Below are 16,651 nucleotides of genomic sequence, written 5' to 3' on the forward strand. Positions count from 1 at the left end.
GCCTCATCTTCTAAATAGATTCATTATTCTAACGCAAACTGTTGAATCCTTGAATTGCTGGTTAGTCTCGGTCTGCCCAGCAGAGGGCGCCACAGCAGGCGTCGCTGGCTGCTGATAGAGGACACCTGTCGGCCACAGCGAGCGTCACCACCCCCACCCCGACACGAGTGTTTTCAGAACACACAGAGAACACCGTGGAATTGTACCAAACCCGGAGGCGGCCGCCGTTCAGCGTGTGACCGGCTAAACTGTTACAACTCAGACAAACACAAAAACTATTTTAGCAAATCTCTACTTTATTCTTTCTATGGGGAATGAAAAACAATGAATATTGGAATTACATGGAGAATAACAGGAGTGTCAAAGCAGTGACTGCAGAATAAACACGGTGACAGCCCCCCCCCCCCAAGAAGATTCAAGCAAGATAGCTTTTCCCCTGAACGACTCGTTGCGTGTTTAGCAACAGACGTCACCCCTGGAAAAAGCGACAACACAAAACACAGTGTCACCGCAGTGTTCCGGAGCCATTTCAGAAGAACTTAACACCCTTCCCATCGTCCATCGAGAAGATCTCCGCTTTGCCGTCCGTCTGCAACGCCTGCAAAGAGCGCAGCAGCATCCAGTCCTCTAAACCGTGGAACTCTGCGGAAACACGGAGCCTCCCGTCAGAACTCGGAACGGGGAACCATCTGAGAGACGAACTCGAGACTCGAGACGGAAAGTCACAAAATGCTAACGTCAAGCGTTTACGTTTAAACGACATTTCAGACGGATGTCGTACCCTCGCCTTCCGTGTCGCTACCGCTGGACAGCTCGTACAGCGTAAACACACAGTTGATCATCCCGTTTTTGGAAACCTGAAAAAAAAACAAGCAGAATAGGAATAAAGCTAATGTCTCTATCAAGGACTCAATTTGGGTATGAATAGGGAATAAATAATAAAAAGCTTTGGACACTTTTAAAACTACGTACATGAACTCAACATCGAGCGTTAAATAAAAGATCTCTCCACAACCTCTGGCCTGATTCTGGAAGCGTCGATAGAAGAGAAACGCTGCGTGTCTGATAGCAGTGAGAGGACACAGCCTCTCCTTTTGTGCGCGCATGTTTGTTCACGCTATAGGAGTTAGCCGCGCCGCTTCCCTTTATTCCCTGAGAGAACATTTTGTTTCACGTACTCCTCTCCGTGCAGACGACTCACCCACTGGTATATCAACTTGCCCCATTCTTCCGGTCGTCTCCACATCACTAAGCAACGAGACTTGTTTTTGTCCAGCCATTCCAGGTTTCCTTGAGGTCGGACAGTAAAAGTGATGGAAACGCTAATTACTCCCAACACGGTTTTAAAAAACAAACAACATTCAGACGGAAGAAAAATCCACCTTTTTTCCTCAGTTCCTCAAACACAACTTGAATTGCTTCCATCGACAGTTTTCCTGAAATCCAGTTAAGGTCGAGATAGAAAAGGAAGTAATTTGCAGGAAACCAATCGGTGCTTTGATGCAGGTTTGACTTTCAAAATGTTTCGTTTCACTCAATAAAAAAGCAGTTACGTTTTAGCTTCAGCCAAAAAGAACCACGCAGCGTAAAACGGCTTCATCCTCGTCATCTACAAAATATTCTGGTCAGAACCGGATGCCTACATTACCCACAATGCAATCGGTCGGTTCGGGGATGCGAGTGTGTTATTCTGTAGCAGCTGAAGCTCTTTCACACGAGATCTGTGGAGAGACTTGATCTGTAAACTGCAACCCGGGCCCTGAAGGCACCAGAGGCCGGCTGCGAGGATACGCTCTATCTTCTTGTTGTTGAACACGGGGCTCTCCTGAGCCTCCATGACGTCCTGCGCGTAAACCTTGTGGTGCCGGCAGTAAGACAGAGCCAGGGAACACCATGCTGCCAGCTGCTTCTGTCTGGTATCGATATTGGGCTGTAGCCTGTTACAAAAAAAAAAGATCCACAAAAGAATATATATTACAGAACAAGGCATTTCCGTTTCATTCATTAAACCCCGCGTCACGCACTACAGCTCCGGGATCTTATTTTAGATTTAAACTGTTCGTAAAAGTAATTTGCTTGAGCTAACCAGGAGGTGTGTGTGTGTGCGTCCACTTCCCTAGCCGTCTGTTTTGTTTAGCCGCTTAGCAAGTTAGCATACAAGTAGCTCGCAATATAACACGCTTTGAGTGGGACAAACAAACGAAGGTAATTAGCATAGTTTGCTTTTTTTAAACTGTCGTTTCGATACGTTTCAAAAAGAGTTGACTCACGTGAAAAACGGTGGGAAATTATACTGCCACGGCCACTCAAAGCTCATCGCACCGCCGGACCGTTCTGTTGCTAGCACAGTGACAGCTTCCGGATGCGCGTCACCCAAATGCTTCCGGAAGCGCGTCACTCAAACGCTTCCGATTCGCTACAGTCGGACGGAAGCATTTGGGTGACGCGCTGCTGAATAATCAGCATGTATTCCTTTTAGAATCACTATAAAATAAATGCGAACTTATTGTATAAGGTTTTTTTATATATATAAATTATATGAATTACCAAAGGGGGTTTTTAACACACAGAGTAGTCATAGTTTACAGAAACAGAGAGGTTTTAACTGGAATGAAACATTTTTATTTTTATGATGGAGTATGGAACATTTTAAACAACTTTAAGCATAAATATGCCATCTATATCTATTTACAGGTCATACATTTCTTCTACAATCCACTTTTACGGTTCATAAAATGTCACTAGTTTATATTTATGGTGTTATTCATACAGTTTGAGAATTTGAAATTCAGTGGAAAATATCGGCATCTACGTCACAGCAAGATGCTGGTATTAATATTTGCTTCCGGTACACTGTACATTTAGATTCAAAACAATATTAAATGCTAAACTTTCCAAAATAAAGATGTAAGCAAATATTGGTTATTTCCTAACAAGAGCATTAATCTATTTGTTACGGTTTGAGTATCATTGTGATTTGTTCAAACCAAAGCAAAAACACAAACACACATACAAAACAATTAAAATAGCAGAAAGTGACTTGTGAGATTAAGACAGTGGATACAGTTCTTTTACCCAAACAAGCTAAAGGCTCTGAGATGGGGAAACCAAATAGCATCTGTTTATGGTGGGGCTTTGTTTCAAATCCAACAATACTGCCAGTGAAAACCGAGCCAAAACCTCCAATAAACAAAACACGCTTTAAATATTTGAGGATCTCTCTATCTATTTTTTATTGCAGTTAAACCTCAAATATTCCAAGCATAGAAAACTTGAAGAGCCCTTTAAATGTATTTCCCTGGGGGGGGGGGGTCACATCGGAGGTCTATTTATGAAAAACTAAACAGCTGTAGGACTGTGACCACTTTAGCTGGAGAAGAAGATGCGCTCATATTCATTCAGGACAAACTCCACTATCTGGTTCTGAAAGATCATGTGCATGGCGATGTTGGACGACTCCATCTCTGGTCGGAGCAAAGTTGGGCCAAATACAATAGCCACATTTCCCACAGTCATGCGATTGTCGTCCCCACACTGAATGACCCTGCCCCAAAAAAATAAATACAATTATTACATCATTTATTATAATCTTTATTTTGTATTTATCCACTTATTGAATCAAATAAATGTATACCTGCGTAAATGCCCAAAAAGGAGTTTCATGGTGTCGTGATTTGAAGGAGGAAGTGATTTAACCAGGTCATGCATGCAAGACAGTCTGATGTTGTAGTCGGGCACTCCTGACAAAGAAAGGACAAAACAGATCAGTCAGTCCCAAAAATATGAACCTGAATCCACCGTCAGCGACGGCGTTAGCATTCATTTAAACATCAGCAATGCTTAAAACAAACACACAAACAACACAAATCTGCTCACTGATGGCTGTGATGAACTTATTAAAATGGCTGAATGGGAAAAGCGGCTCGGGAAGCTCTCGGAAAAACAACTTCAGCGCTCCGGTGATGACGTGAACGTCCTCCCATTGGCCGTCCTCGAGGTCCAATTCCTCTGTTTGACCGCAATAAAGGGTGCACAGCTCGTCAAAGCACAGCAGGAGGCGCTGCAGTCAAGTTTAGAGGCTGCAAGTCCAATCTTTCCAGGGCGGAAGTCAACTTTACCGTGATCGGCCTTGAAGCGTAGTTTCTGTATGACAGCGAGGTTCCCGCTCACCCTGTAGAGTCCATCAATGTCTAAACCTGCGAATTAGGATGCACAAACAAGTTCTAATCGCACAACGAAAGCTCTTTGATGCGAGACAGGCAGCGGGAGACGGGTGCCGTTACCTCTTTTTTCCACTGCCTTGACACATTTCTCCACAAAGCTCGGGACCGTGGTCTTTTCCTGCACGCACAGCTTCGCCAGATGGCAACCGAACACATTGTCTGTGGAAAATAAGAGCGTCGTTATTATGAGTATAAGACGTAATCACAGGAGTGGCTGTAATCACACTATTACTGTTCAATCAAATATGTCGACCGTGACCAGAATGAAGCATAGAGGTAAATGTTGACGTCATGGCCGCTCGGATCTACCTCGGATGTAGCCCTTGTCCTTGACGGACTGCAGCGTGGGACGCTTCATGAGGAACTTCATCAGCTTGGTTCGAACCCTCTTCTGCTCTGTGTCTCCCGCGGAACTCGACATGCTTCTGGCCTTTTCCGCGGCGCCGCCGAGCTTCTCGTCTCGCGGCGCCTCCGCGTTGGGAATCTTCTCGTACAAGTCGCCGTCCTCCTCTTCCTCAGAGTGATGATCCTGGTATTCCTGAACCACAAGGCCAAGTCACGCGTTCTGCATGATGTCGACTGCATTAACCGTGAAGGATGGACGGATGGATGGATAGATGGATGGACGGATGGACTCACCAGCTGTCGTATGGTGTCCGTTAAAACTTTGTGCCAGTCATAGATGATGCTCTCCGTGTCGTACTGTATGAGAAACTCTACGCCGTTCTTTCCTTTTAACTGAAGGAGAGATAATGAGGAAAATAAGCGCCAAATAAAACGCCGTTATTGGCTTACGATAATAACAAATACAGATCGCACGACGTTCGGTGTCGACAAACCTCTAAAACGTTCTTTTTGCTGGATTTATCCTTTGAAGCCCAGCCAATCGTCGCTCCTCTCAGGTCCACCGTGAACTCTGGAACAATCTGATTGGTCTTGTTCTATAAGAAGCCAAACAGAACATCGGCCATCAAGTGAGCCGCGATCGCCCCATGTGAGAGCGCAACCCGGCGAAGACACGACCCGAGTCGGAGCCATTTCAAGGGTTAAATTTCTTTTTTTGCTAGGAAACATTAAATATTTTATAAACTATCTTCAATGTTTTTGATAGAATTAAAGTCCACCAATCCAAGTCCTCTCTTGAGTAACACTTATATCCTACCAGGGACCCCATGGCTGCAGACTTTGGATCTTTGTGGAACGTGAGCACTCCCCCGAGGAGAACCGTCCATGTCTGGGTCCAGTTTTTCCTGAAACGAGTCGACATTCACCGAACGAAGACCCCCCAAACGCGCCTCTCGAGACGAGTCGCCGCGAACGGCTTTAAGCTCACCTTACTTTCTTGCCGTTCTCGGATATTTTGGTTTTGTTGAGTATTCCGGCTTTCTCCAAGTTCTGCACCTGGAGATGTGAAAAGAAAGTAACGGAGGTTTTGACACAGAATTCCAGTCCAACATTTGATTATGCATAAAAATGAGATTTAAACGAACAGCAGCACGCCGATAAATGTTAGAGTTCGTTTTAGACTCTCCACCCGACATTCATGGGTTAAAAACCTACGGCGAAGCGTGCAGCGGTTTAAACCTTTAAGTGCCTGCATGCAATAGATCTCCGTTAGCGGTATATGGCATAGATTTATTAACAGGCACTTTGTCTCATGCATCCAAGGGAATGGATGGAATGAAATGATTTCATGTCACACCTTTCGCCCAGCATAGATAAGACGCTGCCATCTATGCAACAAGCTCGGGTGAACGCTCGAAATAAGAACCCACATTATAGCGCAGCCACCTCGAGGTCAAATAATAGGGCTTTCTCCCGGGTCTAGGCCCGAAGGCCTTCAGAGAGAGACACAGAGGACACCTGTCAGGCAGCGGCAGGACGCACTGCATGATGGATAAATGGGCTTTTTACCACGTTAGCTGGACTCACGTTTTGCGTCTCTGGGGAGTTTCCCGTACTGGAGCTGTCGCTGCTGTAGTCCGACGTGTTCCTGCGGTGAGTCGGGACAAACCTCTGAACAAAATAGCAGAGAGAGAGAGAAAGAGGGGGGGGGGGGGTTGCATTTTTAGGAAAGTTTGATTTGGAATAATGATCTTAAATCATATTTATTTCTTTTTTTACATCTCTGGAGAGCCGGGGAATAAAACCCGTAATGTAGTACCAAATGCCTTATGTTCCATAAGTGGGTCAAGTCTCCGTAGCCAGCATTTGGTTTCTTACATCCATCACTATTACGAAGCCAAGCAATACGTGGGTTTGATACGTTCCAGACGTGAGGAATTCTGGAACGTTCTCTTCACGTCATGTTCTGGCACGGCACCAAAAACCTGGTTCGGGTCATGAATGGAAAACACAGTACCGGGGCAGATATTTGTGTTTCTAGAAGAGGGGAGGACTGACGCAACCGTATCCTTTTGGGATGGTATTCATAACCATCACGCATTTCTATCTGGTAACTTCACATCGTTGGCCCAGTAGTGTCGACACCGGAGGTTCTAAAAGACAGATTGTGAGGATCGTCCTCGGTGACTGGACGTGCGGCTGCTCTGCAGCTGATTTGCCTTTGCTAAATAAAGGTTGAGAAACCTGGGCGTGTCCAGCCGTTACACGGGTCCTCGCCCTTTCCCTTAAAGCCAGCGGACGCGCCCCGGGCGTGCAATACAGCGTGCAATCAGTTGTGTGTTTGTACCCCGTCGTCCTGGCCCGAGCTGAGCTGGACCGGTCCCACGGAGTGTCTCCAGTTTTTCATGACCGATGCATTTTCCGCCTCAACGCCGTTGTGCACCCTGGACTGGCCGCCGGGACTTACAGGAGCCTGAATGGTCCAAAACACTCATTTAGTTCAATTTACCACAACTTAAATGCTGGATTATGTATCCGGAACGCTTCCCCGTCTTTACCTCTGGGAGGCTCCACAGAGACTTGGAGCCGTCTCGCAGGTAATAGTAGGTCTGTCCTCGGTCGTCCACAGATTTGATCCACTGTCAAAACCCAAAGATCTTTGGTTTATAAGTTATTCCTCAATAAGTCGTGATATGGGGTTTCTTCTTCTTTGCAAAGTAAGGATTGATTTCACATGAATAAATGCTTCCCTATTATAAGAATAATACTTTAGTCGTAGTAGTAGTAGAAATCAGAGAGGGAAGTATGCAGCACAGCGGGTTGCATAACAATCCTTGCATCATGGGCTGCTGAAGCTTCACAGCTGTTGTTGGATGCGTTTATTATTCCTCATTGCCGTCCCTCTTCCAGGTACGGATACGGATCAGATGGATTGAAGCGAAATACAAAAGTATTTCACTCAAACCTTTCTTTGGGCTCATGAAGGTCAACTATTTTTGCCCCCCGAACACTCTTAAAGAGTTCTAAATGAAGTCTGTGTTAACTCTGTTTAGGATTTACGGACTGAAATTCCAGCTTCCTCCATGCCCCCCCCCCCCGTGGAGGAGCTACCTGCTCTGGCGAGTTTTCGCGGGTGAACACCCAGGTCCCGTGGGGATCCACCGTGAAGTTCCAGCCGGGCGGGGTGCTCCGATCCAGGTTGGCCCGGGGGATGACGGCCCGGCTCACGTGACTGAGCGTGTACTCCTTAGGGAGCGTGGGAGGCCCCGTGGCGAGGAGCTCCTTGTAGACGTCTGGTTGATCGGGAACGGGGTAGTCCTCTGGAGGATAGTCCTCCTCCGGTACAGGGCGCTGGGGAAAGGAAAGCAAGCGCAAACGTGCAAAGACAGGAAGACGGTTTATTCTCAACAGGAAGGCGAATAAAGCCGAATGAGCACGTGTGGATGTTCCGAGTCCAGAATGAGTCCGGTCTACGCGGGTATTTACAGCTTTCCCTTGGGTGAAGCTAAAACAGGAGGGGGGGGCAAGTAGAGCAGCCAGCCTGTCCTTACCGGCCTGTCCTGGTGAAACCTGTGCACGCTCATGGGCTCCATCACGGCGGGGTAGGGGCTCAGCAGCTCTGGAGGCTCCCAGGACGTCTCCCCAGACATCGGGTTGTAGAAGTAAGGCCGACCGCTGGGCTCATCCACCAGCCGCTCCCAGTCTGAGCTCCACGAAGTCGGTGGGGAGGCGGTGGAGGGAGAGACGGCGGGGGACAGAGGAGGCGAGGGGGAGGCGGGCTCTCCGGCAGGAAGCCGCCGAGGGTCGGTCGGCGAGTCTAGGAACGGGTGATCCCAGGTGGTGCGCCCCGTGGCGGGGTGGTAGTAGTACTCTTGCCCACTTCCTTGGTCAACGTGTACCTCCCATCCCTCCGAGTCGAAGTAGGAGGGGGAGCAGGACGAAGCAGCCGAGGGAGGAGACTCAGAGATGCTTTGGCGAAGTTGTGATACGTTGACATAAGTGGCCGACTGGACGTTTTCTTTTTCTACCTGTGGAAGTGTAAAACAAAACAAAAACACGCACACAAATGCAGGTGTTAGAAACTGATGTACAACCACAGGAAGTAGAGAAGGACAAAAACACAAAGAAGATGCACCCACACACACGAAAGCGTGAATCAGTCTCATTTTCTAGATCTGTCTGTGTTTTTTGTTTTTAAGGAAAGAAGTGACGAGGGCAAGATGAAAAAATAATTAACTACCGCCGTCAGGCCACAGAGGAATAAGAACCAGGTTAAACCCGTCCTAAGAATAACTCCTACTTCCACAATGAATAAAAAAAAAACCCGGCTTCGTCACATGGCTCTAGATTTCTGATCAGCCGTGAGTTTTGCCATCTTTCTATTCGATGGTCCCACTTTACCGGCATCGCTTTCGATTGATCACAGCACAACCAGTCAGACGAGCAACCCCAAAAAGGATCGATTCCAAACAGCAGACTGGGGGGGGGGATAAAAGCGCTGCATCATTGATCTCTGAAATAGCTCCACAGGAAAACTCCCGTCAACCTGATAATAATAAAAAACAAAGATAAAATGTTCCGTCACTATGAAAGCCGGTATTTTTGATGCAGCAACGATATCAGACGTCACTGCACCTGTTCTCAGCTCTGAGGAACCGGCGAAACATCAGAGAAGCACAAACCCACAGAGCCCGGGTTCTCGCTGCTGCTTTCGGGTCAAAAACTGCACCTTTGAGACCGAAACCTGCCGCCGGACACGCGGAAAAAAGCATCAAACTGCTCCCCGACGTCTAAAAATGTCAAAAACCATCCACACCCACGTTGGAGCGGTTCACCCTTCAACGCTCGGAACAGGAACAGAAGCAGAAGAGGCGACACGTCCAGGCAGGAAGCGAGGCCGCGAATCGAAACACGCGTGAACTGATAAACACAAACCGTTACCGTGACGTCAGCCCGGTCGCCGACCCGAGGGGCCGCCGGCAGAGTCAGGCCCGGCTTGGCCCGGTGACTTGACCAAATGCTGGAGTACATGTCCACCATGTTCGGCCCGCCAAGCTTCAGAGGACTCAAGCCTTTTTCCGACCGCGTCCGATCAACGTGAGAGCGGCGGGCGGGCGGGAAGCTCACTCACGCCTCCCTCTCTCCTCTCTGCAGCTGCGGCGGTTGCAGCCCAAACAGAAAGGAGAACTGTGAGCTCTGTTACAATAGCGGCAGGAAGGGGACCGGGTGAGGAGTGGGTGAGAGGTGTGTGTGTGTGTGTGTGTGTGTGTGTGTGAACGTTTTTCTGTGCATGAGGGTCGAGGGTAACTTGACTTGGTTGCAAGAGCATAAAAGAAGGACGGCTATGAAACAAGAACGCTCGAGGAATAAAGAGCATCTTTCTCTACGCACTCAAGGTCATTCAAGGTCATTCCAATAATTGGGGGGGGGGGGGGGGGGGTCATTATTTTTCACAATTACATGAAGAGCTTTTGACACGGTGCTCCAACGAGCCATCGCGATGGGCGGATGACCGAAACAGGAAGTCTGGTTTAAGTGCAAGTTGTTCAATCCACACTTCCTCCTACGTTCGGCGGTAAACAAACCGGGGGGCGGAGCTTAGGGCCTGTTTGGAGCATCTGCTACCGATAAAGCTTTCTTGCTTTTTAGTTTAGAGTCAACGCCTCCTGGAACACCCAAAACGTTTGGGGTCATTTCCCCTCCCTGGCCAGATGTTTGTTTGTTTGTTTGTTTTTGTTGTTGTTGTCGTTCAAATGCGTGTCAGAAAATCCGTCAAACATTTTACCGTCGCGTTTAAGCTTTGACAGACGTCCATTTGAGGTCAAAAGGGTCAAACCGGTCATCATGAGAGCGCTTAGTTTCACTATAGGAAGCTGAAACTTTCTGTTTCGGGGGGGGGACAGAGTTCAGACAACTCAGCAACGCATGAAGCAGCAATCTGGTGGATTACTTAACCGCATTAGCGCTCGTCCAGTCAGACAATGGCGCCGCAAATTAGGGCCCAAATCACGCCACAAAGCTCACAGTAGAACTATTGAATCCGTCTGGCTCTGCCCCCCCCCCCCTGCTTACATCACACTCCTCAGGGCTCAGAATCATCTCCAGAAATACCTCATGTGGAATCCATCACGTTTTATCTTTTGCACTTCAGACCAGGTGGAAACACACAAAAAACAAAACAGCCGATACGCCTCATGACGGCTTTCTCAACTCCGGTTCAGAATGTTTTTTCTGTTTGAAATGGAAACTCAGCTCCGATGCAAAGACGCCGGCGTGAAATGTAGCTCGCGAGTAGATAGCAATGGTCAACAACAACAACAAGCCTGTTTAAATATAGAATATTACAGCTGTTCATTTTGCTTTTGGGAACGCCCTCCTCCGCAGCGACGTTCAGAAGTCGTCCACAGAGTCGAGGTGAACAATGGGATCTATTTTTAATCAAACTGCACAAAACATTCTACAAATTGTTGTCACGAAAGACACAGCTGGGATATGATTCATGCAAGACTCTTTTTTTTTTTATAGCTTTGCTATTATAAGAACTAAAAGTCATCTTCACGCTAATGCTGGGCGTGAGCAGGCCTCTACTTCTGAAGCATGCACTTATTGCATGCCTCAAACTCCACAACTGAGTCACGGCGACGCAAAATGAATGAAGTGCTTTGAAAATGAACGCATTTCCTCAAAGACACAACAAAACAATGTCAACAACACTCTTCTGGTCTTCTAGGTGAAGATCCAAACAAAGAAGCCCTTTCTCATCAGGTATAAACTGGTTTCTCGCCGACATTTTCCCATTTCCATGGCAACCATTTGTCAATACGCCGATTGTCTTTTCACCGTATGTTTTCTCAGGCTTAAAAACGGTTCGATATGCAACAGGAATACTTTTAGTCATCCACGCGGCTAGAAAAGTATTTTGTTTTTTTTGGAAAACTACCTTGACAAGCTGGAGTTTTTGTCCGTCCAGCTCTGAACCAATCGGATCAGCTCATCTGCATGCAGGACACAGAGTTCAGGAGAATAGACCCTCAAACAGACACTAAATTAATCTCATTCTCTGCGAGTCTCTGTTTCCACACGACCGAACGACGACGGGAAGGAGTGGGATGCCGCAGGGACCTGTTCCCGGACCGCTGAGGTCACATAATCACAAGCTCCTCGGTGAGATGCCAAAGGTCGCGGCGCCGAACCCAACACTGTACGGTGCGCTTTTAGTGACTTCTTCACTGATGTCAGCATCTGACGTCTTTGTGTGAAGGGATGACGTTAATAGACACCCCGGAAAGTTGTAAAAATATATATATATATATATATCCAAAACCCAGCAGTCGTGATTAGACACGACTTCCTGTGTCGAGTCCACGCACACACGCAGAGAAGTGACGAAACATTCTCACACTACCTGTCGGGGCAGTTTGTCACTTTTGATTTCATCCGTTTTGTGGAGCGGCAGGAACTACGGCGGCGCTCCGACAGGCAGAGCCGTCCCGACCCAAGACTGCTGGCTTATAGAGAGCGGTATAGGGCCGCCGCGTCCACGAGAGGTCAACGCGGGGGGTCGGGACATCAGCGGGGACACTGGTCGCATCTAAACTCGCCCACGGAGACTCCAGATTTCAACAAGAGGAAAAAAAGGGTCATGGAAGAGTTAATGAATCAGACCCTCTCTGGAAGCTGCGTCCATCCAAACTTTCAGACTGAAACGTTCCCCCGATGCTGAACGACCTGCTTCTCAGCTAATTACGAATCACACAGTCTCAACTGCACGGCAGGGCTGCCATTAAAAGCCTGCTTGTTGGGAATCAGGCCAACCCCCCCTCCTCCTCCTCCTCCTCCTCCGTCACCATGGAGATGGGTCTCCATTGTGGGGCGAGAATGAATGCGCTGGAGGGGTCGTCGTCGTCGTCCCCCCCCCCCCCCCCCTGGCAGATCCACAGACTCATCCGTGCTTCCCATCATGGAGTATAGAAACGGGTACTCGTGTTGCGTTAAAGTAACGCGTTAAAGTAACGCAGAGCTCCAACAGTCTCACTGGCCGTACTGGAAGATCCTGCTGCCGTTCGCGTGCGCGTCGCGGCGTAAGAGTGCGAACAGGTGTCGACGCGAACCGGAGGCGGTGAAACTCACCTGGCTTTGATGTTTGTTTGTTTGTTTGTTTTTATCCAACACAAACGCAGGAAAGCGGAATAAACTACATTCACCGACGCTTCCCCGTTTCCCTTTGATGGTTTATTCCCGGGAGAGTCTACTGGAGCTGGGGGGGGGGGGGGGGCAGGTATAGGAGCCGCAGGTCGGGGAGTGGCCGCCCCTTTCACGCTTAACTCCTTCCTTCACCGCAGGAGGCGCCGCCCATCCGACGCATACCTGTTTACCTGTTCTAGACTTACGTCACTGGGTGTGCGCGTGCGCGCGTGCAGCCGAGAGTTTCCACCTGTGAATCATCTTTTAAAAAAAATAAAAAACAAAAAAATGCGCTATGCGGGACCCGTTAAATGTGAATCCACAAACTAAACCAGAACCCAGAACTGGGGAGCCCAAATCAGATGCTTTCGGTGAGGCGTTCAGGGAACAGCTCTTTGGACTATTGATGGGGGGGGGGGGATTCATATGCAAATGAGCTGGCCCGGGTCGTCAGCGAACCCGCGCCAAGTCAGGGCCCTCCGTAAAGTGCGGGGGGGGGGTCACTGGAAGAAAATATAATCAAATGATTCCTAATTTGCAGAAAAATCGAAGCAATGCGGATTTACGTAAATATTTTACTCCCAGTTGAAATTACACATAATTGGTGTTGCTAGTGTTGCTCCTCTGAGGTTCAGAGGGCATACGTGAGTGAAGTAATCAGCCTGCTGGTGATAAAGACTGTGATAAAGAATAGAGAGAGACACTGTAGTCAGCTGCGTTTACTTCACAGAACAGGATATAGTTCTTCCTCTACAGGTGCCTTCGCTACTCTCAACCATTGCGCGCTATGCGCCATCTACTGGACGGCGTAGGAATTACATGCAACTACAAAGAGCTTGTATGGGAACCAAATGAATTAATACGTGAAAATAACGCTATTCACAGAAAATAAAATTGTAGGGTTGTCTGTTTTTAATAAATCTTATCAAATAATATTTTAACCCATGCCTTGCTATTTCCAAGCCTCTACACTAGGATACAGCCCCCTCCCCCCCCATCACTCATTAAATAGTCCCTTCCCAGCGACCTCCTGGAGTTTCCCGACACACTGCCTTTCTGAAGGCAACCTATAGCTCTATGCCCCTCTTTTCCACATCTAAAACAATGCGTGCAGTGTTCAATTTCTTGAGCAACACACTGTTGGCACTTTCCCTTAACCAGTGTAGGGGCAGGTACTGTGGGACGGAGGGTATGAGTATTTCCAGTTACTGCATTGACCATTGGGTTCAGAGCCTTTTCTAAACTTTTAGTCAGAGAGGAAACCTGTGCTGTCAGCTCTTGTATAGCAACACGATTAGCTTGGACTTCAGTTTGTGTATTCTCACGTAGCTGTGTCTTTAAGAGCCGTTTTAACTCGGCTACAGTAAGTGTATCTTTGGTGACAAGCATGTCTTTAAAGGTACCAGGCTTGATTATTCTTAACACCGTTCTAATAATCTCAGCCTCTGTGATCCCTTCATCAAGTCCTTCATCAATCTGTTTGCACAACATGTTGTAACTTAGATCAGAATCAAAATCAGAGATTTGACCACCATGAATCTTGTACTCTCTGCGCGGTAACAGTGACTTAATTTCAGACATCTTCACTAGACCTATAACTGGTTCAGCAACTACTGATGGCGATGAGAACTTCACCGTGGCTTCTGCGGATGCAGCAGCCTCACTGGTCGCAGGTGCAACAACCTCCTCGAGGTCCGGCGAAGACTCTGCATCTCCTCCCTCAGCTGCCATGGGCGATTGTAGTTCTCTGATAAGGTCGCGGAAAGCGAGCAGGCAAGACATGCCCTGGTCCTCAAGGCTCTTCAGTTGTGGACTTCTCAGAAAGTCAACAATGAAGTCAAAGAGTTCCACTTCGGTCGATTCTGCACCTGGCACATCTTCTTCCACCTCTTCTTTGAATGACTCTGCCAACTTGTAGAGAATGTCTCTTTTGTGGGCACTGGTCAGCTGGTGAAGCTCTTGCTGGATTTCCCATCTCAGGTCACGTAGCACAGCCATCTCTGTTTATCTGGATTCTGTCGCTGTTATCATCGGCTCAGGAATAGGTGATCAGCTTCCCTTGGTTATTCAATGATTAGTGCCAGACATTACATGACATTAGTGCCTCTGAGGTTCAGAGGGCATACGTGAGTGAAGTAATCAGCCTGCTGGTGATAAAGACTGTGATAAAGAATAGAGAGAGACACTGTAGTTAGCTGCGTTTACTTCACAGAACAGGATATAGTTCTTCCTCTACAGGTGCCTTCGCTACTCTCAACCATTGCGCGCTATGCGCCATCTACTGGACGGCGTAGGAATTACATGCAACTCCAAAGAGCTTGTATGGGAACCAAATGAATTAATACGTGAAAATAACGCTATTCACAGAAAATAAAATTGTAGGGTTGTCTGTTTTTAATAAATCTTATCAAATAATATTTTAACCCATGCCTTGCTATTTCCAAGCCTCTACACTAGGATACAGCCCCCTCCCCCCCATCACTCATTAAATAGTATTTCCTGAATCTCTGTTGCCCATATATAGAATACTAATAATGTTAACTGTGAACAGAAAAAACAAAATATGTGTAAAACCTCTTCAACAGAATGACTGCGTCTTTGCGTGGTGAAATGGCTCCCTCTGCTGGATGTAAAGTGACGATGCTACATTCAATGGCTCTATTTACTCTACTCTACTTACTTACTTATAGCATTCTGTCTAATTTACTGTTTTGAAAATATGATTTTAAAAGATAGAGGAGAAAATGACATCTGCAAGGGCAGCTAAGGCAAGATGACCAGCACGGATCAACCAGAATAAGGAATGTACATTCGCTTTTACCCCACTAGAGGGCGCTGTTTTCAGGCTTCTCGGCGCACCCAGTGATGTCACAGATCTGGAGGAGGTCAGCCAATGATCCCTGACCTCGGACCCCATTAAAAACATGTGTTGGGTGAGCAACTGCAACAGCCTGAACATCTTAACTCCTGGCATGCTCCGAACGAAGAGCGCGCATCATCCGGGAGTTCTGCCGGTCCATGAGGAGGAGGATTACGGCTACAAACGACACTGACGGGGGCGAAGCTCTCATTTCTGATTATGTGAGATGTTCCCTGAGAAAATGTTTTTTGTGCTGCTTGATGTGTTAAATGGAAATGTAAAACCTTACCCGATCATTGAGCGACACCTCTACAGGAGAAACTGTTGGATTAAAATCCTGCTGCGTCCGCATGAACGGGTCGGTCCTCGACCGCCAGGAAAATGAGCCTGATTGTGAAAGATTTGGAGGTTTTACATCCAGAGGAGCTGAGGGGAGTGAGAAGCTTCCTGTTGAATCGTGCGTCTTTAAATAATCCAGGGAGTTTTCTAATCTGGCGATGATCTGTCCCTCCTCACCGGGCCTCACGTTTGGTGCGCCCTCAGAGAACCCAAAGGTGGAAAACGGGTGCAACTCAGAACCGGCACGATCTGCTGCAGCGTCCTCCAGTAAATCCGATTTAACTGCAGAAAGCGAGGGGACCTCCTTCACATACTGGGCAGGGACATAAAAGGGCCTGGCGTGCCGGTCCTTGCGGACGCGCCACCAGTGCTCACTGGTCCTGGAGACCAGGATGTAGCTTTCGTTGGGCTTGATTGTAACGAGGCGACCGTCCTTGGCCGTGTACTCAAACCCGTGTTGCACCGACACGAGCCCCATCCTCTCCTGCAGCATCCGGCCTCTGCGTCAGCATCAATGCGGCGTCGACGCCTTGGAGCTAGAAATAAAAGAGAAGTGAAGTTAGTGACGTCGCTTTTATTTATTTTTGGTTTCTTTGTGCTCTTTTGCATGTCTTTGTGATGGTTTTATCTCTTTTTTTATGGGTCATTGCTTCTCTTTTTGGTGGATTTGTGTCTTTTTATTGCCATTTTTGCACGTTTC

The 16,651-nt window shown here is 47.7% G+C and overlaps 1 protein-coding gene and 1 pseudogene across 2 annotated transcripts; both read right to left on the reverse strand.

The window, feature by feature from the left end:
- Nucleotides 1-370: 370 nt before the first annotated feature.
- Nucleotides 371-2,361, reverse strand: vps25 (vacuolar protein sorting 25 homolog). 2 transcript variants are annotated; one of them, XM_068754587.1, is made up of 6 exons: nt 2,271-2,361; nt 1,792-1,937; nt 1,383-1,436; nt 1,202-1,290; nt 782-857; nt 371-642 (listed from the first exon to the last, which is right to left on the reverse strand). In XM_068754587.1, exons 1-6 carry the CDS (start codon nt 2,315-2,317, stop codon nt 530-532), a joined length of 525 nt encoding a protein of 174 aa, XP_068610688.1. In that variant the 5' UTR covers nt 2,318-2,361; the 3' UTR covers nt 371-529. The 2 variants fall into 2 exon arrangements, with proteins under 2 accessions (XP_068610688.1, XP_068610689.1); XM_068754588.1 differs by having other exon boundaries at nt 519-642; nt 751-857.
- Nucleotides 2,362-2,611: 250 nt separating this feature from the next.
- Nucleotides 2,612-16,444, reverse strand: LOC137909754 (rho GTPase-activating protein 27-like; annotated as a pseudogene).
- Between the last annotated feature and the right edge of the window lie 207 nt (nt 16,445-16,651).

Source organism: Brachionichthys hirsutus, chromosome 21, assembly GCF_040956055.1.
Source record: "Brachionichthys hirsutus isolate HB-005 chromosome 21, CSIRO-AGI_Bhir_v1, whole genome shotgun sequence".
NCBI classification, from domain to species: Eukaryota; Metazoa; Chordata; class Actinopteri; order Lophiiformes; family Brachionichthyidae; genus Brachionichthys; species Brachionichthys hirsutus.

Coding starts and splice junctions, on each gene's coding strand:
- vps25 (XM_068754587.1), bottom strand. CDS start 2,317: ATGAGCTTTGAGTGGCCGTGGCAGTATAATTTCCCACCGTTTTTCAC. Junction 1,437..1,791: donor CAACAACAAGAAGATAGAGC/GTATCCTCGCAG, acceptor ACTGGATTTCAG/GAAAACTGTCGATGGAAGCA. Junction 858..1,201: donor GCAAGTTGATATACCAGTGG/GTGAGTCGTCTG, acceptor TTTTTTTTTCAG/GTTTCCAAAAACGGGATGAT.